The 23,921-nt window shown below is 41.9% G+C and overlaps 1 protein-coding gene across 1 annotated transcript in view; it reads left to right on the top strand.

Annotated features, from left to right (window-relative positions):
* The window catches only part of s1pr2 (sphingosine-1-phosphate receptor 2), a 30,377-nt gene extending 9,350 nt beyond the window's left edge, over nucleotides 1-21,027 (top strand). The window contains exon 2 of the mRNA XM_058653185.1: nucleotides 16,446-21,027. Coding sequence (XP_058509168.1) covers nucleotides 16,561-17,676 — 1,116 coding nt within the window. The 5' untranslated portion in view covers nucleotides 16,446-16,560 and the 3' untranslated portion in view covers nucleotides 17,677-21,027. The remainder of the gene's footprint in view (nucleotides 1-16,445) is intronic.
* The last annotated feature ends 2,894 nt before the right edge of the window (nucleotides 21,028-23,921 follow it).

The raw sequence follows: 23,921 nt of genomic DNA, 5'->3' as shown, positions 1-23,921 counted from the left end.
ACCTTTGCAGCTTTTTTTATACATGCATATCAGACAGTTTCACGCCTGAGTGTTTGTTTGTGTGGTTTACCACGGTGAGGCTTCATCGCTGTGTTCAACTCTGTACATAGATTCGTTAGAACACTTTGTGTGGCTGCCACAACCCTTGACTTTCCACCTCTTTTAACCGTCTCTTATGACCACCTTGATAATGATTTCTGTCTGTGATTGGACGGTCGTTCCGTGGAAGTCCTGAGGGGCTGTCGTGATGTCAAGTATACGGGCGACAGAAGGGTTTAAACTATTCTACCAGTCAGAAGTATCTCCAACATTGAGACTGATTTTTCAGATAACACAGTCTAGGAGTTAACGGTAATGAGAAGTACACACGCCATGGCAACAGAAGGGTTAAACAACTGAGCTCTTAACAGGAATGGCCACATGTCACTGTTTTGTGTCAGATACCAACCGCGAGCATTAATATCAATGTCGTTTTACACCTTCTGAACCACAACGCTGTTAAAAAAAAACACATTTACCACCTACAACCATTTGAAACTATTTCAAAGACACGATTCTCCAACCGTGTCACACACGTTCTGTAAAGAAGAAATAAGCAGCATACGTTATCGCTGCATATTTGATTTGCACTATCACTTTTTCTGTCAAGTTCCCCTCAAATATTATCTGTGTCAAAATCGCTCATCTCTAGCCATTTTTACTGAGTCATAGTGATGGTAAATGGATCTTAGTTTCTTGTATCACGAGTATCGTATGAGAGTTTGGTTTTCTTGAAGTGAAAGCTGATTGCACACAGTATGAGCTGTAATGAAGTCTTTAATGGGGGGGGGGGTTGCCTGTAAGAGCGTGTCTCCTCCAGATGTGTGCTAAATAAATCTGCCTTGATGTGCGTTTAATCAGCTCTCTGTGGTCTCGTCTTTTGATCTCTGCGGCGAAGCTTTAAAATATATATGTACAAGGAGGGTGTGTGTGTGTGTGTGTGTGTGTGTGTGTGTGTGTGAGGAGGACGTGGCTCTGCAGCATGATTTTAAGGAAGAAAAAAATGAATGAATATGCAAAATGCAGCGATATGAGAACATGAATGTTTCAAAGCCAGTGACTACACTTGACAGGAAGGGGACAAGGGTGAAGGTATTACACTAATTGCCTCTCAGGCGCCACCCTTTAAGATTCTCCCCCCAAGCGGGGGGGGTGGGGGGGGGGGGGGGGGGGGGTGCGTCTGCCAGTCATGTGACTCCTGAGGTTGTATCATGTCCCCGTCCCCCCCGCCCTTTGTCTCACTGCCACTGTAAGAGCCGCACATCATGTGAGTCGCTGCTATAAATAGTGAGTGTTGCCAAGTTGCAGCGATGAGGAAACAGCGTTACACAATGTTGTTAGAAACACATACAGTCAAAATATGTTAGAACTTTTCCACTAGTTCCACCTCTACACGACTCCAGGGTTTGGTATCAGTCACGGCGTTTTCCAGACGTGCAGCCGTGTAACTGAATCATGAGAGGGCCACAGGTTGGTGTAGAAGACCCGGGATTTGTGACCCGGTCAGAACAAGGGCCTTTTCTGCTGCATGGAGTTTGCGTGTTCTCCCCGCGTGTGTGTGTGGGTTTTCTCTTCTCCGGGTTCTCCCGGTTCTCCGGGTTCTCCGGGTTTCCTCACACGGTCCAAAAACATGCAGATTTTGGGGACGAGGTCAATTGGACACTCGTCTAGGTTGACCGTAGGTGTGAGGGTGGATGGTTGTCTGTCTCTGTGTCCCTGTGATGGACAGGCGACCTGGCCTTTTGCCCCCGTGTGTCAGCTGAGATCGGCACCTGCGACCCCCACGACCCCCGCGTGGAGGATAACGCGGCAGACGACGAGTGAGTGAGCACAGACTGCGTCTGACACAGTCACTGAGCTGAAATACCACTGAACGGGTTGTGATTCTCCAGCTTTCGTCCAACAGTTTGAGGAAGACCCTTTCCTTTTTCTATTCCAACACGACTGCGTGTCCTAGTGCACAAAGAGAGGACTATAAATGGACATGGTTTGACTTTGAGTTTGGTGTGGAAGTGCTCGACTGACCCTGACCTCAAACATGACCTGCTTCATGTATTTAGTATTTAGGGGAAATGGATGATGAAGCGTGGATTGGAGAGACAGACACTTAGTTTAGAGCAACTAATTATTGTGTGATTTGTTACCATTAAACTGTTATAATTGATCAGATGGAGAGAAAAACGACAAATATACGAACCCACAAAGCAAAATAGGCAACAATAATCAGTCGTAGAAAAACCCACATCGTTTGACCTCGAGTTCACTTTTAATATATGTAAATTTAAACTAAACCCTGTTGTGTCCAAACTGTCAGACGAGTAAAAGGGTAATCCTCCACTTATGTGACGTATTAGGTTCACCCACTTCCCTTAATATAAATAAAGCTTATACGTGTTTTTAATGAGCGTGCGTTAGCATAACAACAATAACAACAACAGACAAAGAGACGGTGAGGCTGATATTTAACCCGTTTAAACACAAGAAGGAAGCGTTTCATCTGCCATTTAAAGAGGAACAGAGTTGTTGTTCTTCTTCTCTTTCTCTACTCATCTGATGCACATTATCACAACTGTGACACAAACTTGGAATGAAACACTTCTGGTGGTTTTTTTCCACAAAAAAAAAGGGATGTGTTTGTCTGCGGCGTAGTTTGACAAACTGCAGACGTCCCTCTGCCAAGATCCTTTTTATTTTTTATCCCTGTTCAATCTCCTCTCTCTCGTCTCTGTGCGAGAAGCTGTGAGATGTTGCAGAACCTGCTCGTCTCAAATCTCTCTCCATCTGCGCTGCATGCGCGGAGACTCTGAAACACAGAAGCGATGATGAAACAGGGGCCTTTTCTCTTTCTCACTTGCATTTCCTCTTAAAAAAACGCCCTTTTTTTTCCCTTTTGTCAGGTGATTGTGTTTTACACACACACACACACACACACAGCTCGTCTATGTTGTCTCAGCCCACGCTGGTTTTGTCCCGTGTGCGTAGTGAGTGTGAAATGAGAACCCGAAAGTGTCAGTCAATCTGTCTGTCTGTCTCGCCTCCGTTTTAACACTTTGATTTTCCATGATTTGGGGAAATCCTTTTACGTCTGTCTGTGTCTGATATTAGTATTATTATTATTCACTGAGCGCACACTCGCTTCACCTTTGAACCCTTATTACGGTCTTTAGGTTTAATGTAGGCCTGCAAAGCACCATTATTTCAACCCTAACCCATCAAAAATAATGATGTTTCTCAAATGTCTCTCAGTTGTAATGATTTCTTTGTCATTACAACAGAAAATACTTGCATTTAAGAAGCGGAAAAAACACTCAAACTAATGACTCAGGTCTCAAAATAGTTGATGATTCATTTAGTAATCAATTAAAAACCTATTAATCGAATAATTGTTGCAGCCGGTGTGTTTTAATTGTCATATTCAACCAAAAAAAAGAGTACATATCCTTTTATATTTCAGCTTTGTTTTCTTCTAGTGCTACTATCTTTATTACTCATTTTATGTCCCCGTCAGAAGCATTTTGCGAGTGCAGTACCAAGTGAAATTCCCCCAGTGTGGGAAGTGGAAAGTCTCTAATTTAGTGTAATCTGATTAAAAAAAAAAAGTTAATGATGTAAAAGTTTTTATTGCTGTAAGGAACGGCCTCTGAACTCGGAACTAAACTTGTTTCACAGTAAATCAGTCGTGCACACAGTATTGTTTCATTTTTTTATGCGTAGTGCAGCGCAAACACGATATTCCTCTATGATATGGAGTAATGTGTCCTTCACAATAAAAAAACACAGTAATGATGCAAAAATATATCTATTCATATCAAAAAATGAAGAACATAATAACATGAAAACATCATTTTCTTTCTTTTTTTTTAACTTTATTGAAAGTGATCAGCGGTCACATGTCTAGTGTGGAGGAGATCATGAGATCACGAGCTAATGTGATAAATAAAAAACACACTATTTATTCATAAGGGAAAGTCAAAAAGTGGGTCAGATCAGACCAAACATGTGACACTGGACATTTTTCCTTTCAGAACAATCCTTCCGTTGTTGTTGAGTCAGACTGAATAAGAACTTCCCCCATGACTTTTTGTGGCGTCAACATTTATTTTTGCCGATAATGTGCTAATATGGACATATACTTTTAAAATCAGCCGAGAGACAAGTTCATCGTGTTAATTCAACTTTAACTTTACCGTTCAGCACAAACAATCAAATATTATGTCACGTGTTGGGCAGCAAATAACGATTATTTTCATCAATGATGTTATTCCCAAATGTCTTGTTTTGTCCAAAAACCAAAATGATTCAGTTTTACTGATTTCTTTTCTCCTCATTGCTCGGGTGTGTTTATAGAGTTGGTGAAAATGAAAAGAAATATATACATCATTTCATCAAAAAAAAGATTTTGCAGAAGATTGCAGATTATATATATTCTTATAGCTTCTGTATGTACGTTTTAACATAGTAAAGGGGTAAAAAAAAAGCAGCCTAAATGCTGTGTGTTCTAAGGGTAAGGGTAAGGGAATTCTTCTGTGATTCTGCCTGTGAAGACAAGTCTGCAGCTAAGCTGCTTCATGCTGTGTGAGCGCAGAAATCAGGAAACACAGCCATGGACTGTGTCTGCTGGCAGGTGGTGGCAGCAGCGCGTCCGTGCGTCCGTCTGCCGCGATGGCCGTCTCCACGCCCCGCGGCGGCTATGTGTGTGAAATCTGTGTCTCACACGGAGCACAGCAACACCATTGATTGTCCACGCTCACTTTCCAGGACAAAAGCGTTCATGTTTCCAGTATCAGTGTAGCAGGAGGAGGAGGAGGAGGAGCTACATCGCCCCCCACTCCTTCAAATTGACCTCGGCGCAGACTAAACACTGCACGCACCGTTGCCGCGCGTCTATGAGGCCGAAAACAAGGGCAACTCTTGCATCCTCAGTCATGACTTTCTCAGCTTAGCGCTCGGGGCTCTTCGCCGCTCTTCGCCGCTCTTATCTCTGGTTCCACGCAACACTGGCAACAAGCTGGTCGATAACGCCCGTGCCAAAAAAACACGAGACGATAAGGAGGCACAGCTGACACATGTTTAACATTTAAGTGGAACTAAACCCTTAAAAAAAACACTTTTGCCCTGATGTAAACTGGTGTATGTGTATCTAGTAGTTAATGGTATTTGTCTACTGCCCTCTCTGGTCAAACATTCAAATTCTCGTTGTCCCAGACTCCTCCCCCTATTTTAAACACCAGTGCTAACTCTTTGTCACGCCCTAGCTGTTTTGATGTTGTTATGACTATTTTCAGAACTGATTCATCTGATGATATTTTTTTTTCAATAAGAGATCTACAAAAAAAGGTGTCAAATCTTAACATTATTCACAAAATAGTCAGAAAATATTGAACCTGGAGAGGATGATGTTCTCAATTGTCTACAAAACAAAGTTTTAATGATTTCCTGATGTTATATGGAGCAAAGAAACCAGAGAATATTCACATTTAAGAAGCAGAAAAATTGGAAAACTTAAAATAGTCGATGAATTTAGCATTTAATTTAATAAGCGATGCATCGTTGCAGTCCTAGATGTGTCACAAAGTGTGTAAAAATGATCAGAAGACTTCTGAAAGTGATTATGCCAGTTGCAGCCTGAATGCAATTATCAATAGTAAATGTCATGTATCGTTTCATCAGGGTCTTAATAACAACATCATAACAACCTGGGGGGGCGACAAAGGGTCTTTTGTTTTGTCCACAAATGATTTCTTTGTCATACGGAGCAAAAAAACCAGGACATATTCACATTAAAGATCGCCACGGGGCCAGAGGGCCACGCTGCTGCCACCACCCGCCTCCAGACACAGTCCATCGCTGTGTGTGCAGAGGCAGATTCCACTGTCGCAGCTCTCAGTGTCAGAGGTCAGGACGTAGAGTCAGACTCTGCTGATAAAGAGACAGCCAGAGAAAGAGTCTCTGGCTGAGTGAGTGTGAAACAGTTCCACATGTTTCACTCCAGTCGTTTCCTGAGAACTAAAGCTCCCGTGGCAGCGGTGGTGAAACTCTGTGGTGATAATAGTCGAGTGGTGTTTTCTCCAGTGTGGGCGACGTGTCAACACTTGACTCAGGGGGTTGAGCTTTTCTCACTACAATGCTGCACTTTTTTTCGCATTGGAATTTTTGCCCTCTCCTCCTCCTCTGTCATTATTTCCCTTGAGAAATGGGTGCACATCTTTAAAAAACAAGTTGTAAAACTAATATATTTTGTTTGCGAGCTCCTGTCGGGACACCTCGGGCTGTTGGCGGGGAAGAAAAACAGGAATGAGGCCGAAGAAGGAAAGTCAGCGTTGTGACAGTGTCGTTCATGTGTAGCTGCAGGAAAGGAACAGTTTAAACAGTCGAGTGTTTTTCTGCTTCGCTTGAGAGGAGACTGAGTCATCATCATCATCATCATCATCATCATCATCATCCAGACTCCCTCAGAAGTTATTTTTGATTTACTGCTGCCAAAAATTCATATTGTAATCTGGAATATACGCCCCGTGGAGGAGATTTCATAACTCCTCACTGTGGCATTTATTTTGCAGATTGGTAGATAGGGGCTGTGTGTCCATCACGGTACGGTCCAGTTTGGTACAGTACAGTAGTCCTGGTTCAGGCTTTGCGTTCTGAAGGAGAACAGTACCTTTACTTGGTATAGACGTGGTGTGATGTCGCACCGGTGTGACGACAAACGAACAACGTCATTGAGCTTAACACAACAGACAACAATGAACATCATTGAGTGTAACACAACAGACACAATGAACGTCATTGAGCGTAACACAACAGACAACAATGAACGTCATTGAGCGTAACACAACAGACAACAATGAACAACGTCATTGAGCGTAACACAACAGACAACAATGAACAACGTCATTGAGCGTAACACGACAGATAACAATGAGCAACGTCATTGAGCGTAACACAACAGACAGCAACGAACAACGTCATTGATCGTAACACAACAGACAACAATGAACAGCGTCATTGAGCGTAACACAACAGACAACAATGAACAGCGTCATTGAGCGTAACACAACAGACAACAATGAACAGCGTCATTGAGCATAACACAACAGACAACAATGAGCAACGTCATTGAGCGTAACACAACAGACAACAATGAACAGCGTCATTGAGCGTAACACAACAGACAACAATGAGCAGCGTCATTGAGCGTAACACAACAGACAACAATGAGCAACGTCATTGAGTGTAACACAACAGACAACAATGAACAACGTCATTGAGCGTAACACAACAGACAACAATGAACGTCATTGAGCGTAACACAACAGACAACAATGTCGAACGTCCACCGGCTTTCTGTTTCCTGCTCGATTTGTGGCTGTTTGTCTCGGGCACATGTCGCCCCTCTGTTCACTGAGGTCCACTGGCTAACCTTAGCCGCCCGCATCAAATTCAAATCACTGCTGCTAGCCTACAAAGTGCTTCATGGGTCTGCTCCAACCTTCTTAAATGCTCACCTAAAGGCCTAGGTTACCCATCGACTACTCTGTTCATCAAAGGATTGTGGTCTGGCGGTGCCAACACCCCGCACAAGACGAGCCAGACTCTTTTCATGTGTCGTTCCACGCTGGTGTAATGACCTACCTAGCGCTATCAGAACAGGGAGCGTCCCTGTCTATCTTCAAGTAGCTCAAGATGACATGGACTCTGGAAAATCACCAGGAATATTGGGTCATGGTCTGGAGTTTGTTATTATCCAGAACTTCTCCTGCTGTGTTCTCACATTATCTGGAGGTTTGAGGAGGGAGGCGGCAGAAAAAGTTCCAGAGGGGTCCTTAGGGTTGAGTATCGCTGCAGATTGTACAACTCCGCAGTACAGTCGCACGTAGGAAAGGAGGGCTTCTTAAATGTGAATATGTGTTGGTTTGTGGACCAATAAGACATTTGAGATCCTCATTTTGTGGTTTGAGAAACACGATCAACATCTTTTATGAAAATAAATTCAAAACTCAAACCTTAAAAAAAGCAAATAGATTGAGGTCACATTATACAGTTTAGAAGTGCAGCAGACAGTTTGAATTAATTACACAGTTGTCCAGCCAGCAGAGGGCGCTGTAAATGCAGCTTGGCCTGAATCCATGCCTAACCTCTTTTTGTTTATCAGAAAAAAAACAGCAATTGTGTTGTTTTGCAGTGACAACGAAAGACACAAACAATCTAATCTGTAGGAAAACGACGTGGTGCTACACCGCGACGCAACAGACTCATTTACATAGCTGCGTGAGACTTTGCGCAGAGGATACAGGAAATGCCACAGATTATAAATTGATTATTATAAAAGGTTTAGGTTTTTTTCTGTTGGATCTTTCAAACGCAGATTAATATGAGTGGTAATGTCTGATTTTTTTGTTTGTTTTGTTTTAGTTTTCTTTACCCGGCCCCTTCCCAAACTTTAGTACTGCGTCTGAAAGCGGTTTATGACTCATCCTGCTCACTGTTAACGGCGCGTTAATGGCCGTGTGCGACACAGGAAAGGGCAAATCACAGCGGCCAGTTGATGGATTATTACTTTGTAGACCGTTTCTTAAATCTGAGCAGATTACTTCCTCATCGTGGAAGAAAGGGCCCAGTGTCCTCCGTCGAAAGAAGGAGGCAGGAAGTCATTAAACTTAACTTGGAATGGAAAATGTGCACGAGTAATCGTTTTAATGGAGTCTGAACTCTTTCGGGCTGAGTCTTGTTGTGAATACACAGCGTCTCGTACGTGCAGGTGAGAGACAGATGGTGAGCGGCGCGTTACAGGATGTTTCCAGACCACAAACAGCTCAGCGACACTGAAACAAACAGCTCAACGTGTTTCAGTGGAAACAAGATAAGCCACACAAACCTGCTCAAGGTCAGCCGCCACTCTTATCTCCCAGCAGAAATGTTTGTGGGGAATGATGGCACGTCTGTCCTGGTTCAGGCCCAGTGTGTTCAGTGTCTAGTGTTAACAGTGTGACGGGGAATGGCAGGTGGTGTAACGGGACGGCGTTGCCATGGTTTTTGGTGAGCAGACGCTACGTCTGCTAATTGGGGGCTTTTGAGGTGTTTGTGGCGGAGGGGGGAGAGAAAAAAACACCTGAGGCTTTCGTGCATCTGTCAGATCTGGGATGAAGAAGTGAACATCAGCTTTTTGGGGGATTAGGAGAAAACAAGAGTCACCTTTCAGCAGAAATTCATCAATCCATTCATCCATTTTAACCTGTGTACTACTCCTCCAACAATATTGAAAGATATCATGTGCAGAGCTGCAACTAACCTTTATTTTTATAATCTATTAATCTGTAGATTGTTTTCTTTGATGAATTGAGTGCATGTTTGGTCCAGAAAATGTTTCTCAGATGTTTTGTTTTGTAAAGCAAAGAAACCTGATAATATTCACCTTTTAAGAAGCAGGAAAAATCTGAAAACTTGCTTTATTTACTGAAAAAAATGTCAAAATAGTTGTCGATTCATTCAGTCATCGATTCATCGAATAATCGTTGAGTCACAAAGTATGTTTTACACAATTTAATAAATGTCATATCACTACATATTGAAGCCTTTTGTGATTTCAGCTTCTTTTAATGTGAATATTTTTCAGTTTTGCTCCTCAGTGACAAGAAAAGGGGAAAAATCGACACCTTTTTCTGTTCATCTGTTAATCAAGAAAATAATACAGCAGATTAATCAGTTTAAAATAATTGCCAGTTTAATTAGGGATACCGATATCAGTCCAAAACAGTCGTTTTACACCTTTTAAACTATGAAGCTGTTAACATTAACAACACGTTTGTGCCATTTCGAGTTAATTCAAAAAACATAATTCTTCAGTTTTGTCACAAATAAATAATAACTACAGCTAAAATGTTGTTTTGCTGATTTTTATGTACATTTTTTTTACAGTCTGTGCAGAGTAAAGCATGTGATATATATTGGACTTTTGTATTGTTTTGAATTTTACATTTTTATCTAGAGCTGAAACAATTAGTTGATTAAAAGAGTACTTGTTTAGTTCGTAATGTGTCAAGTTGAAAGACGTTGATCTGTGTTTCAGTTTTAACGATTTCTTTGTCAAATGGAGCAAAAAAAAAACCCAGAAAATATTCACATTTAAGAAGCTAAATAATAATTTCACATCTTTCTTGTTTCAATTCCATGGCAGCCGTTCAGTGTCACATCCTGTCCACATGTGAACGTGCACTAAAAGAGCATTTCTGCTCATCATATACATTTTTTTCTGGTGGTGGTGTTTGATGATAGTGATCAAGTACACGTTCTTCAGGGATTTCCTGTCTTTTGTTTGGCTTCCTTTTGTCTCTTCGCGGCTCTTGTTTTTGTCTCATCTGTCCGTTCTTTCATCACCTCGTCTCGCCGCGTGTGTCTTAGCGTCACGGTGAAATCCTGACAGGATATTGTGCTGTTTGCTTTACCCTCTGTGTTCCGCTGCTACACCTTCACCTACAGCGGGACACTGTGACATTTGTTTGTGCAGCTCAAGAAGTGACCTTCTTAACAGTAAATCATATTAGAATATAGTAATTCCAACATCTACGCACTGTGTGTTTGTATGAAGTAACAATTGAACCACCGCCACAGTTCAAAGAGATAGTTTCATGACTGACTGCCACCGTTTCCCTCTTCACCTTGAACCAGACACTGAAACGTGAGGAAAAAGATTTTAGCTGTCATAAAATGCACCCCAGCTATCATAGGAATGTGTTTTTGCTGCTTTATCGCCCTTTAAGATAGCCTTTTACAGAAGAAAACTGACATGTTTGTAGTTTACTCCCTATCAAATATCAGCGATTCTACGTCTCAACACACAGGAGTCGTTCGTCCACCGCCGCCACTATCACTTTGTTCCAATGCGAGCAGCTCCAGTGTCCCCGTGAGCTTAAAAACACTGATTTTCTCTATGGAGTTTGGTGCAGTGGCACAAAGTGACCAAAAAAACACAGTTTCCTGTTGGGAAAGTCAGCCTAACAGTGTAATGTAATGTAACAGTGAGATATAGTAGCAAACACATTCTTTGGAGAGTAGCCAATGTGTGTAAGAGTAATTTTTACGAGGTGAACAACCTAGGTCTAAGCGTAGATCAGTTATACTTGAGGTATTGAAATACACAAACGTGTAAGAAATGCAAAATCTCGTCGCAGTGATTGTAATTTCTTCTGTTGACACACTGATCTTGTTTCACCATTGTGTCGGTTAGGAAATGTGTCAATGGTTGACGTTGTGTGTGGCAGCATTTCCTCACCCCCCCCCCCCCCCCCCCTTTGTGGAAGTGAAGTGTGACAATGACACATATTGTACGTCGGGCGGCACATCTGCACGGGCGTCGCGCGCCGGCGACAGGTGGAGGGGGGAGCGGGGGGGGCGGCAGGGCCGCGAGACGAGACGAGACAGCGCTGTAGGCAAACCAGCCCGTCAGGTTTCCCTCACACTCAGTGAAATCCACTGATGACAGACGCCGAGGACTCTGCCGTGTCAGGAGGATGAGTGTTGTCTACACAGCACATGGAAAAGAGTGAGTGGCGAGTAAGAGAGAGAGAGAGAGAGAGAGAGAGAGAGAGAGTTGTCTCGAGACAAAGAGTGAAAGTGGATGAAAAGGACAAAAGGTCACGTCGCTGATAATGTTCTGGCCCCGTGAGCGCTAACAAGTCATTACTCCATGATTACACGGGTGCAGACAGACACACCCAACCTTTATTTTCATCCCACACCTGTAATTTATTGCTGCATCTTTTATCTTTTCACAGACACATAAAAAATAATAAAAAAAAACCTGCAAGACTCTTTTAACCCTCTCATGACCGTTCATGGTCAACGTGTGTTCACAGAGACCCAATGACTTGCTCATTTGACCTTTAATGACCTTTGTTTTCCAATAAATACCTGACCAAGAGAAGAGGTCGCATTAAAAATACATTAAATCCATTAAAAACGATGTCAACAATGCGCAATAATAAACCATTCATAACAGTCACGTGACATGTGTGAAGTGAACAGGATTTCACAGATTTGTACTTGATGATGAGTCCGTTCCTCTCTTTTTTTATTCCTGAAGCCTGGAACGAGGTCTTTTAAAAATGTTGATGCTTTTGGTGGAAAGGTAATTTTTTTGTACTTTTAGGGAAATTCTTTGTCTACATTTAACCCATCCTCTACTAGAAACCTTCCTGGAGCGATGAGGGTTGAGTACCTAATCCAAGTTCCCTTTCCACTTGGCCATGGGCTGCGTTACACAGCTCCAAACATTTACTCTACACTTGCACAACTCCAGCCTGGGTTCAGATCACGACATAGCCTTGCTAAAGGTGCACCGTGACTTTGCCCTCTCTTTTCATACAGCCCTTATTCCTCGACTGAAATGTCGCGTTGGTATATGCGGTTATAATGCAGCCCTACTTTGAAACCTGTGGTTTTCCTTTATATACATATATATCAGCAGCTCTTGTGGTTGGTAACAAAGAAAAGAGAAAATGTGTTTTCCTCTCAGCTGGCTCGAGGCTGCGGAGGTGCAGACCCTGGTCTGTATCGGCTGGCTTTTCCATTATAAGTAAAATAGGCTTCTATAATTTAAACTAACATAATTACACCGGTGCAGCTGGCACATGTGCTCAGTCTCAAGTTCCCCCATTTGTGTCTAATAATGGAGCTAAAACGGGACGGCAGCGAGACGAGCCGTCCCGTTTCTGCCAGGACGGTAAATACAGTGGACGTCTGCTCTGATGCAGATGCAGATGCGGCCGTTAGATGGACGCGTGCTGTCGTCGTCGTGATGGAGGCTGAAGGGCAGCGCTCTTCACATGTTCAACGAGACTATTGTTCTTTGTTCTTGCTTGAGGAAACAGTGCGCCGGTTATTGCTGGCAGCCAGTGGCATCTGTGTGAAGCGAGATGAAGCGGCGCCCTCACTCGTTCTGTCACAATACGCGGCTTGTGTGTGTGTGTGTGTGTGTGTGTGTGTGTGTGTGTGTCTAATGTCCTCATCACAGTGACGTCTCAGATTCCTGCCTTTGTGTCCAGATGCCGTTCCACATGCATGCTCTTTCTGTGCCGCTTTGTCTCCGTCTCTCCATCTATCGGCCGCTCAGGTTTTGGACTGTAAAGCTGTAGTGTGTAACTTTTAAATATTTAAACAGATTCATTCAGTTTTTGACGACTCAATCCATCTGATGTGGGGGTTTTTTTTGTGAGTGTCTACCCACTGATGACGCCACAGAAAACCATCACATTTTCAAGAAATAATGGAGAAAACTGTAGTATTATTAGTAATAAAGTATTATTTATTGTTATTGAACGATGTCAATATAATAATAATCTGAAGGCCCCCAGCATTCGTGGCTCGGGCCCTTATTACATAGTAACAAACCATTTTTCTCTTCAGTTTGGCCCTAACACTCCGTCGTAGCAAAGGGATAACAGACACAAATGAGCAGCGAGCTTATTCTGCTTAGAGATGGGACGATACCACTTTAATGTCCACGATATCACCGATATCACAAGGTCAGGTATCTACCGCTACTGCAATTATCAGTCATTTTAGACCATTTATGAACGAGTCATTTCAAAAACATAATTCTCTTAATATTGTTCTCCCAAAAAGAAGAGATAAAGAGCCCACACATGATTTTTATGGGTTTGTGCATAGTGAAACATGTGATATATATATATATATATATATATATATATATATATATATATATATATATATAGGATTTTGTTTTGGATTGTTTTGGATTTTTACATTTTTATCAATATCGATTCCCATCCCTAATTCTAGTGCAATTACTTACTATGAACTGCGTTTACAAACGAGTGCCTGGATTTTTTTTTCACATTCTGACTTCCGGGGACCTGTATAGAACGTTTACAATTCATCCTGACCTGTTAAGCCAATAATCCATAATCTAGAGTGTCTGACCCTGCGTTCACACACCAAATTCCGGTCAAATTCGATGAGATTTGAAGGAGATATTTCTTTTTATGTTGTAGGTTTTTTGTGGTTTTGCCCATTTTAAGAGTGGGATTTCTTGAAAATATGATCGTGACGTCATCAGTGAGTAAAAGTAATAAGGTTTTCATTTTTGTTCATGAAGAGCAAACAGAGGCAGAATAATACGTTTACACACTGCAGCGAGGTCTCGAGCGCCCACGAGTTTCCAAACTCTGAAGCTTTTCCAGTTTTGATGCTGCAGGAGCCAAACAGGCGGGTGTTGAATTACCTCTGGAAGTGGTCTGCAGAGGGATCCTGTTACTTTAGACAGGTTTAAGACATCAGCTCCACCTCTAATTAGATTTCCAGAGCCTCTTAACTTTTGTCTTCAGCCCCGAAGCTGCAGCACAGTTTATTTTTATTTCGTCTTATCTGTGTTTAAATAAATATGGGGAAACCACTGTATTCAAACAGCGCTCTGAAACCATACATTAGGATTCAACGACTAATGGTTTTCACATTAAAAACCACTGTGGTTACACAGCACACGTCTGACTTATGATTCATCCTATGGTTATTTATTTTGTCACTTTAACGTGAGTTATTCTAGTTTTAGTTCTATGTTCTGTCTTTGCCATTTGCCAGAATGTAATGAAGTTGTAGTCTTTATTTAGTAATAACTATATTATAAAAATACATAGAAAATGGCCTTTTTTTCCCCCCAAACTTTAAAATGATGCTCAGTTTACTTTGACAGAGGAGTAAACAGCACATTTAAGAAGCCAAAATCACAGAAATAGTTTTCATTTTATATTTAAAACCCCCTCAAACCCAAAAATTGGCTTCCAAATAGTCCATAATCGATTCATTGGTTAATCTTTGGGGCCCTGATTTGATTAAGGAGTGGAAATGCTCTGTTGTGTTTTAGACAGTAAAAACTGAACTGTGGCTCGTCTTTGAAAACAGGACAGTAGCAACATATGGCCATAAAACATCCATAAGGCATTTTTTTAATCAATCCTGTCTCATATAATGTTTACACACAATGGCCCTTCCCTGTTTTAAAGGTGCAGTGTGTAAATGTATGTGAACAAATTGTCTTTCTATGAGTTTCCAATCGCCTAATTGCATGAATTGTGGTTTTTCTTCGCCCCAGAATGAGCAGTAGCAGGAGTCAGGCTGACAAGATAATCACAAAAATCAAATGTAGCACATGAGATCACCTCGTATTTAGTGGCGGGACATACGCGTATACATATTTTTGCTAATCAGGATTAATAACTTGAATTTCTGTTCATCGTGAATGAAGAAAACCATCAATATTCCACGTATGTGACTTGAAAATCCTGTCTAACTCACCAGCGTACAGTACATTTCCTAATGGGCCTTTTTGAATGTTTTAATGGACCAAATGTCAATTCTCTGTGAGTCTTCCAGGAATAAAATCAATTTAAATAAATAAATAAACAACTAATATGTGTGATGGTGCTTCAGGGTACAGATCGGGCACAGACAAGCGTAACGCGTGTGTTTGTTTGTGTATAAATAAAAAAAGTCAACATGTCAGAGTCTTATAGGAGTCGGTGAATTCCCCTCCGTCTCCTCTCGAGTGTCCTTGTTTGATTTGCTGTCAGCGTCTCTTCGCTTTGTCAGAAACAGTGGGGGCGGAGTCAGGACCAAGAGATCTGCCTGATCCGCGAGCTATGCTGGAGTTTTTCATGAGGTGGCTCACTGGAGTGGAATGGTTCGCTCCCCACAACAATGCCGTGTGTTGACAGCCGAGTGCTCGGACTGGGTTGCTGGAATGTTTCCCCCGTCAGACTGAAAGTGCGGCTCTTTGTCTGAGCGCCAGAAAGTCACAGCGACACACACACAAGCGTTTATTCTTCCACCTGAGGGTGACCTCTCGCTGCTCACCTTGCAAAAGTTCATTCATCAACTACAACTCCCTCTTATACTCCTGGATTATTACATTCCATCTGTTTTACACTATAACTGAAGACAGTGTGTTCAGTTTATGTTTTTCATGTGTGTCCACACACAAGAAAAGTGACCAGTTTATGTGTTTTATGTGCACATGGAACGCCCTGTGAAATGTTAATTATGTTAATTAATTCAAATTTCATCTTCATTTTACTGGTTGGTTTTTACACTAAATGAAAGCAAAAACCTCTGAATATTTCTATGCAAACTGACTTGTTGATATGTTGTTATCATTATTATTATTATTATTTCTGTATGTCTTTAACTTTGTGTTGGGAGAATATAAAGTGAGCTTTGAGTTGAACTGAAGAAAACAGTTTCCAGTCTTCAGTCTGAGGCTCAGGTTGTTGCCTAGAGACTCTGTTTGGCTTTGGCCAAGTGCGGCGCTTTTCTAAAAAAAAAATTGCATGTTTGTTTCGTCACAGTTTATTTCATTCTCAAACCTTTCTCTTTTGTTTCCCCTGTGTCTGCAGGTGACCCACAAAGAGCTGCTGAGACGTGACTGTGGGACAGGCCGCCTCCCTCCCAGCCCGCGCCTTAGTGGCGATGCTCATCAGCGCAGACGCTCTCCACGACTCCGCTGTGTGAATGAATCTTTGCCGTAAAGCCACCGTGCTCTGCCAGCCCGTCACCATGAGGAGCAAGTATTCCCAGTACTACAATCAGACTCTGCTCCACTCCTACTATGCCTTTGCCAAGAACATCTCCACGCAGGAGCTGGACAACATCATCGAGAACAAGCGGCATCTCACCACGCTCAACATTGTCATCGTGGTCCTCTGCACCATCATCATCCTGGAGAATCTGCTGGTCCTCATCGCCGTGTGCCGCAACAAGAAGTTCCACTCCGCCATGTTCTTCTTCATCGGCAACCTGGCGTTCTCGGACCTGCTGGCAGGCTCCGCCTACATCGCCAACATTTTCCTATCGGGGTCAAACACTTTCAAGCTGGTGCCCGTGCAGTGGTTCATCCGGGAGGGCACGGCGTTCATCGCGCTGGCGGCCTCTATTTTCAGTCTGCTGGCGATCGCGATCGAGCGCTACATCGCCATCACCAAGGTGAAGGTGTACGGCTCCACCAAGACGTGTCGCATGTTCCTCCTCATCGGAGCGTGCTGGGTCACCTCCATCCTGCTCGGAGGTCTCCCCATCATCGGCTGGAACTGCATCAACGACCTGCCCGAGTGCTCGGCCGTGCTGCCGCTCTACGCCAAGCGGTACATCGTCTTCGTCGTCACCATCTTCAGCCTCATCCTGCTCTCCATTGTCATCCTCTACGTGAAGATCTACCTGATCGTGCGCTCCAGCCGCCAGGAGGCGACCAACTCGCAGGCCTACGCGCTTCTGAAGACGGTCACGATCGTGCTGGGCGTCTTCATCATGTGCTGGCTGCCCACGTTCATCATCCTCCTCCTGGACTCGTCCTGTGGCATACAGTTCTGCCACATCCTCTCCCGGGCGGATATCTTTTTCGGCTTTGCCACCCTGAATTCGGCGCTCAACCCCGTCATCTACACGCTGCGCAGCAAGGACATGAGGAAGGAGTTCCTGCGCGTGTTGTGCTGCTGGGGCGTGCTGCAGAGCGGGCGTCCCTCCGACCGCTGCCTGGTCCCGCTAAAGAGCTCCAGCTCGCTGGATCAGTGCACGCACAAACACGAACACCAGACCACGCCCATCATGCAGGACTGTACCACCTGTGTCTAACGTGGTGCGGACACTTCAGAGTGTGTGTGTGTGACTGCAAAGAGTGTGTGTGTGTGTGTGTGTGTATGTGTGATGAAACAGAGAGGTGTTGAAAACAAAAGAAGCAAGCATTCCGTGGACTGAGAGGCCTGTCGAGGCCGGGGCACAGCGCTCTGCAGTGTTCTGACACGTTCGTCTTATTACAATCAAATTCGTCGTGACGTCACAATCAGCATTGAGACAATTCAACACGAAACACAGCGTCTCCAGAGGGGGAAACTAATTTAAAAAAATAAATAAATGTAAAAAAACGGTGAGAACTTTCTGAAATGTGAAAAACAAAAATAGCTTTTTTTTTCTTCTTATGGGTACGCCCATGACTTAATATGGAGTTGCATACCGTTGTTAATGTATTCGCCTGTCGTGTTGTTTTTGTACTTCTCTCTGTACACATGTTAACCCGTATTAAGAGCCAAAACAAAAAAAACACACATCGCAGATGTGGTGAGTAACATGGAGGAAGTGCATCAGTGCAAAGCCTGCAAAAGTTGTGGACTATGTCAGCGATTGTTGTCCTTTGTGAGGTTTTTAAACCACGCGACTCTCCTTGTCTGGTGTGCAAAGAAAGAAGAAAACGTTCATAAAACCCGGTCAAGTCAGTTTCAATGGACTCGGTGTCCCCAATATCGTCAACCATTTTGTTCTTACGGTGTACGTAAACACACCGAGAGTGATTCAGTGATCAGCTCCATCAGCTGCACTCTACAGATCATACCATACCACTCTATTGTGTCCGACACCAATACTGATATCAGTCCGATACTGTCATTCACTTCTTTTAAACATCTCAGCTGTAGGGCCGGGTAAAGGTTTTCAAGACAGTATTGAACGCGATAGTCTTTAGACTTTACATTTTAAATACTAATTTTATGAATTAAATAGAAGACGCATCAAGTTTTAGCTGGTCTGATTGTCTTCTCGCAGTCGGACACAGATTTATTCTCTGGACTGTTCCGTGTTTCCTACTTTCGTTATTTGATTCCATGAAAACATGGGAAGTTCGATAAAAACGCAGATGTACGCGTCGCGCCGCAGGTTCACATCAATCGCTGGCCCCAACATCGACATCTTCGCTGACCATTTGCCACAGTCTCTCCTTTCTTGTTTTTTCCCCAGTCCAGAATCAATATAATCGATTATACCCCGGGTATAAATTAGCCTAAGCCAGACTATACCCCTCGTGTATCAAGCGGTTTTGATGTAGTTGACTTAATTGTTTAACATGTTATTGGGGTTTCATTTCAAAGTACAAGGCGACGACAATCCACCACATCAATATCACCCTAAGAAAATGTGAAATGTCAAAAGTTTGTTCGTAATTAGAGACTTGTTTTTGGATAAATGTCAATAAACTCCAGCGCATTGAATTTGCAAGTAAACCGGAGTGAACGCAGCATTAGCCGTACTCCGTTTTTGGTCACGTTTGACATCTTTATTTACAGCATAAGAACTGTAGTCTTATAAATATTTACTATTTATATATGAGTGCAGTGAGTATCAAGTATTGGTATGGTTCCAGTGGTATCGTGTGGTCTAATGTAAGTGAGTGTGCTGTTTATAGACACAATTATAGACATCCTCACCGTTTATTCAAACACGTGCATTTTTGAAGTGGATTACACTAGGGCTGAAACAGTTACTCCATTCATCGATTATTAATCGTTAACGAACCGTCAACTATTTTAATGTTAAGTGTTTTTTAAGAAATTAAAAGCAAGTTTTCAGATTTTTTTCAGCTTCTTAAATGTGAATATTTTCCATTTTCTTTGCTCCATACGACAAAGAAATCACTCAAACTTTTGGTTTTTGGACAAGACAACAAGACGAGACATTTGAGAACATCGTCCTTTTCCCGGCTTGAGAAACGCTGGTCAACATTTGACGGACCGAAGCGATTACTCGATGAATGGATTATGAAAGTAGTGGTTAGTTGTAGCCCGCGATGATGCGTTAATCCTGGTCCTTTCGTTGTGGTGTATACGGCGTATATGTGCGTTATCACGTAGACAAACACCACTGGCTTGTCCTTTCTACAATGCAGCAGAACAGAAGCCATACTCAGAAGTAAAATAATAATAACAATAATAATAATAATAATAATAATAATAACCAGGGCTATATATATCCCCTATATAACCTTGCTTTAACCATCTGTTAAATCTGCTTACATTTACTGCATGAACTCATTCGTGAGCACTAACGTGTATGATATACTCCATTTTTTGTCCTCACGCTCTGTCTCTTCCCTCCCTCCCCGCTTGTCCAGTTGTCTCTTGTATCCGAAACCCGTTTCCGCGGAGGAAAGCCCAATCAGAAAGCACGTTTTCCTGAAGGGAGTCGGCACTGATGATTTCTTTGACAGCTGTCCAGCGGCTCCCACTTACTAATAATAGTCGTAATAACAATAATAATTAAAAAAAATGGGACCAACGTCCTGACAGTGTTGTAGCAACGTAGCAGCGGTTGTGCTGTTACTCTGACTGTGCCTTCCTCCTGTGGGATTCATAGGCTGAATGTATGTATGAAGTGTTTGGGGCAGGCGCTCCTTTATTTTGACAGTATTATTTTTTTATTTTTGTCACTGACGATCGGAGAGTGGGTCAAAAAAAAAAAGTGTGGGTCGCTCTCACTGTGAATTCTCAGACAGCACCGTGAACAAAATCTAAATTAGTTGTGTGAACATCATTGGTTTCATTTGCTCGCCATACGTTAACTGTGTGTAACTCAAAGTTGCCTTTCAAAATAAAAGAAGTTGTTGTTCGGGGGAGGGTGTAAGGGTGCGTAGGGAGAGGCCTTATACCTACCTAATCATCATTTTCCTGACGACTTCCTCTGATGACAGGAAGTCCTGTTGTTCATTGTCCGGTTCCTGTTCTTCAGGGTTACACTAACCTTCTTCCTCACGTGTCACACGTTTAAATTTCTTTTATTTTAGTTTTACATTTTGGGCCAAGTTTAAACGGTGAAAAGCACTTTGGCAGCTTCAGTGATGTTTGCTTCCCCCTTGTTGTTGTTGTTGTTGTTGTTTTTTCAGACGCAGAGTAGTTTGAATCTTTTGTACCTATCACTTCATTGTGTTCATTTTAAAAATGACAAATATATGAAAAACCATGTAAGTATGTATGTATCTTTGTACAGTATGTATGATTCGTGTCGTATGAAAATGTCTCGTGTGCAATAGCCTTGTGTGTCCAGTAGCACGCTGCCTGTGTTAAACCGGTACAATCTGAAACACTAATGTTTGTTGGTACATAAACGTTTTGTAATTGCATTCCCTTTTTTTTTTATAAAATAAATGAAATACCGAAACAATCCAGTGTGTGATGTCACGTCAGCTGTCGCAGCTTCAAAACTGGGCAGTATAGCAATATTATGTCCATATTTTAATGTAAGATCAAATATTGTCATTGATTTGGGGTATTTTTTTAGCATTTGTGATGTCTTTGGCTTAGTTTTAAAGGCTGTAACTGAGGCGTTTAGTCAAATATAATGATATTAAATCAACAAAAAGTACCAAATTTGTCTTAAAAACAGATTTTCAAGGCAATTTTAGACAAGTTCATAGTAATTATCATCAACTAAACATTGGAAAACTAAAGAAATACTCATGAACATTTTCAGTGTATATTACAGTACTTTCAAAATACTCTCAAACCTCTAAAATGCAAACTCAGATTTATATGTGAATGTAGCAGCCTCAAACGTTTGTGTTGTTGGCTTAAGCACTTGACTTGACAAAATTCATCCTGATCTGTTAATCCTTAGAACACAGAGCATTTTGGCTGCTTTTTTTCCATCACAATGTTGTTTAAAAGTACAGTATACACAGAGGCTATAAAAATGTGCAACGTCGTGAAGAAGCTGTGGTCACGTACGTCTTCTTTGATGTTTCACAACAGAAAACAAAGCGGTTACACTCTGATACACAGGTGCACCCACAAAAACAAATAATAGGGAAACTTAAAAGATTAAAATGTGAAAATGATATGTACTAACACATGCAGTGCAACTGTATGAGACCACCACCCAAAGCCACTAAATTAACAGCATTGGAAATTATCAAAATCACCAGAATGTAGAAGAAATGTACTCTTTCGCAAAGAAATAGTAAAAAAAACATTATTATTTAAGATTAAGAAGTAGTTGAATGTTATGCTTGATACATTTGTGACTCAAATTTGAGTATAAAAAATAGGTGAATTCAGTTTATTTGTAGTTCTATACAGGTTTTTGAAAGATTTCTAAAAAAAATATGTTTATATGTAAATGTTTCCTCATTTTTACGACAGGCAGTTGAATAAATGTGTCAAGCACTGTATTACAAAATAACAATTGGCATTGTTACGCAACAAAACAACTAAAACCATTACATTACAAGTCATTACAGTTGCTGCTTGTAATACCTGGAAGGAAAAGTGTGTAAAAACACTTGCCGCCCTGGTTGTTGCTCTACTCTCTTCTCGTCCCTATTTTAGCCTGCGTTTAATCCAGAACATGCTCCGACAAGGTCACAGCAGAGTCATGAACGTGCAGAATTGTGCATGCAAACACTGCTCAGCCATTAATCACCTCTGTGTGTGTGTGTGTGTGTGTGTGTGTGTTACCTAATAATGTTTTGAAATTGCTTCAAGGCGGAATCAGGCAGGCAGGGCAGTGATGGGAAGCTGGGCAGAGGGCAGGGAGGCTGTAAATGTGGTATTTTTTGCTCAAAATGAATGTCTATTTGTAAGATAAGATTGTAAGATTGTCTGAGAAAAAAGCATAAAGACTGGGCCTGGGAGAGGTTTTTCGGGTGAGGGGGGCAGGGTGGTGGGGGAGCGACTGACTTATAGCGGCCTTGAGAGAGTTGGGCCTGTTTCCTGTCAAACGTCCAGGATTCCTGGGTGGGAAACTCTGGCTGAATCAGCCCCAGGAGGGTGTGTTGCTGCTGGGACGCGGGCCAAGTCTTTCCAGTGCCCTGCAGGATGTGACATCAGACTCCAGCGGCCCAAAGGTGAAGCTGAACCCACAAAAATATTTTCAAGTCGGCGCACAATTCTGTGTGTTAGTGTGTGTGTGTGTGTGTGTGCGCGTGCGTGTTCATCCCCGCAAAAAAACAGCTGCAAAACAGAGGACGATGCTGAGCGTGGACAACAAAACAGCACACATGTGAATCATGTCTAGGTTGTGTAATATGTAAACACACGTGCGCACGCACACACACACACACACACACACACTTATTTTCACTAATCTCTCTTGGGAAAATTCAGTGTTGTAATGTAACAAAATACAAATGCTTCATTACTGCACTTTAGTACACAATTCACGCATCTATACTTTACTTTTGTTACTTGTATTTCTAACAACTTTGACCGTCACTCCACTACATTTCCTCTAACTATCTTTGTTATTCGTTACTACCAAAATAAAATGCAATTCACTCAATCACACGCTGCAACATTGGGTTAAGTGTCTTTGCTCAAGGACACATAGAGACTAGCAGAGCCAGCAATTGAACCTACAACCTAAATTGAAAGAGAACTCACCCTACCACTGAGTCACCATGGCTCAATCCTCTCTTTTTTTTTCTTTTTCTTTATACTTTTACTTTTAAAACTTAAGTACATTTTATATCAGAAAATAACTGTACTTAAGTTTAGTAAATGTCGTACTTTTACTGAAGTAATATTATGACTTTTTCTGGTAAGTAACTCAATCCTCCCTTTTAGGTACTTTACGCTGCATAGTCTCACCACTCAAACATCCCTTTTATAAACCTGAACTCGGCCTCAACTTTAGTCACTGACCCCAAAATCAGCCTTTTGTCCTCGGTGTTATGTGAGGAGTTACAGAATTATCAACATGAAGATTCATAGCACGGGATTTGTTCATCTGAGGAGAAAAATCCCCCTCCATCCTCTTTATTAAATGATCTATGTCACAGTGACACCTTGTGGTACAATAAGCACAAAGCAGCCATATGTATATATTTTTTTATATATAATTTTATATATGAAGGATGTGCCTTCATATACTCAACTTTTACATGACTGTAAAACCGTCAATGTCCCTGTTCTGGGACTAATAAAATACTTTAATTTATCTGGTATTATCTTATATCTGCTGTGGTGTAAGTTTATACATTTTATATTGCACGTTATTTTTTATTTTTTGCAGAAGTGTGTTGTTTTATATTTTACCTTAATATTATGTATATATTTATA

This window comes from Solea solea, chromosome 16 (assembly GCF_958295425.1).
Source record: "Solea solea chromosome 16, fSolSol10.1, whole genome shotgun sequence".
NCBI classification, from domain to species: Eukaryota; Metazoa; Chordata; class Actinopteri; order Pleuronectiformes; family Soleidae; genus Solea; species Solea solea.
This window is presented reverse-complemented; position numbering and strand designations above follow the sequence as displayed.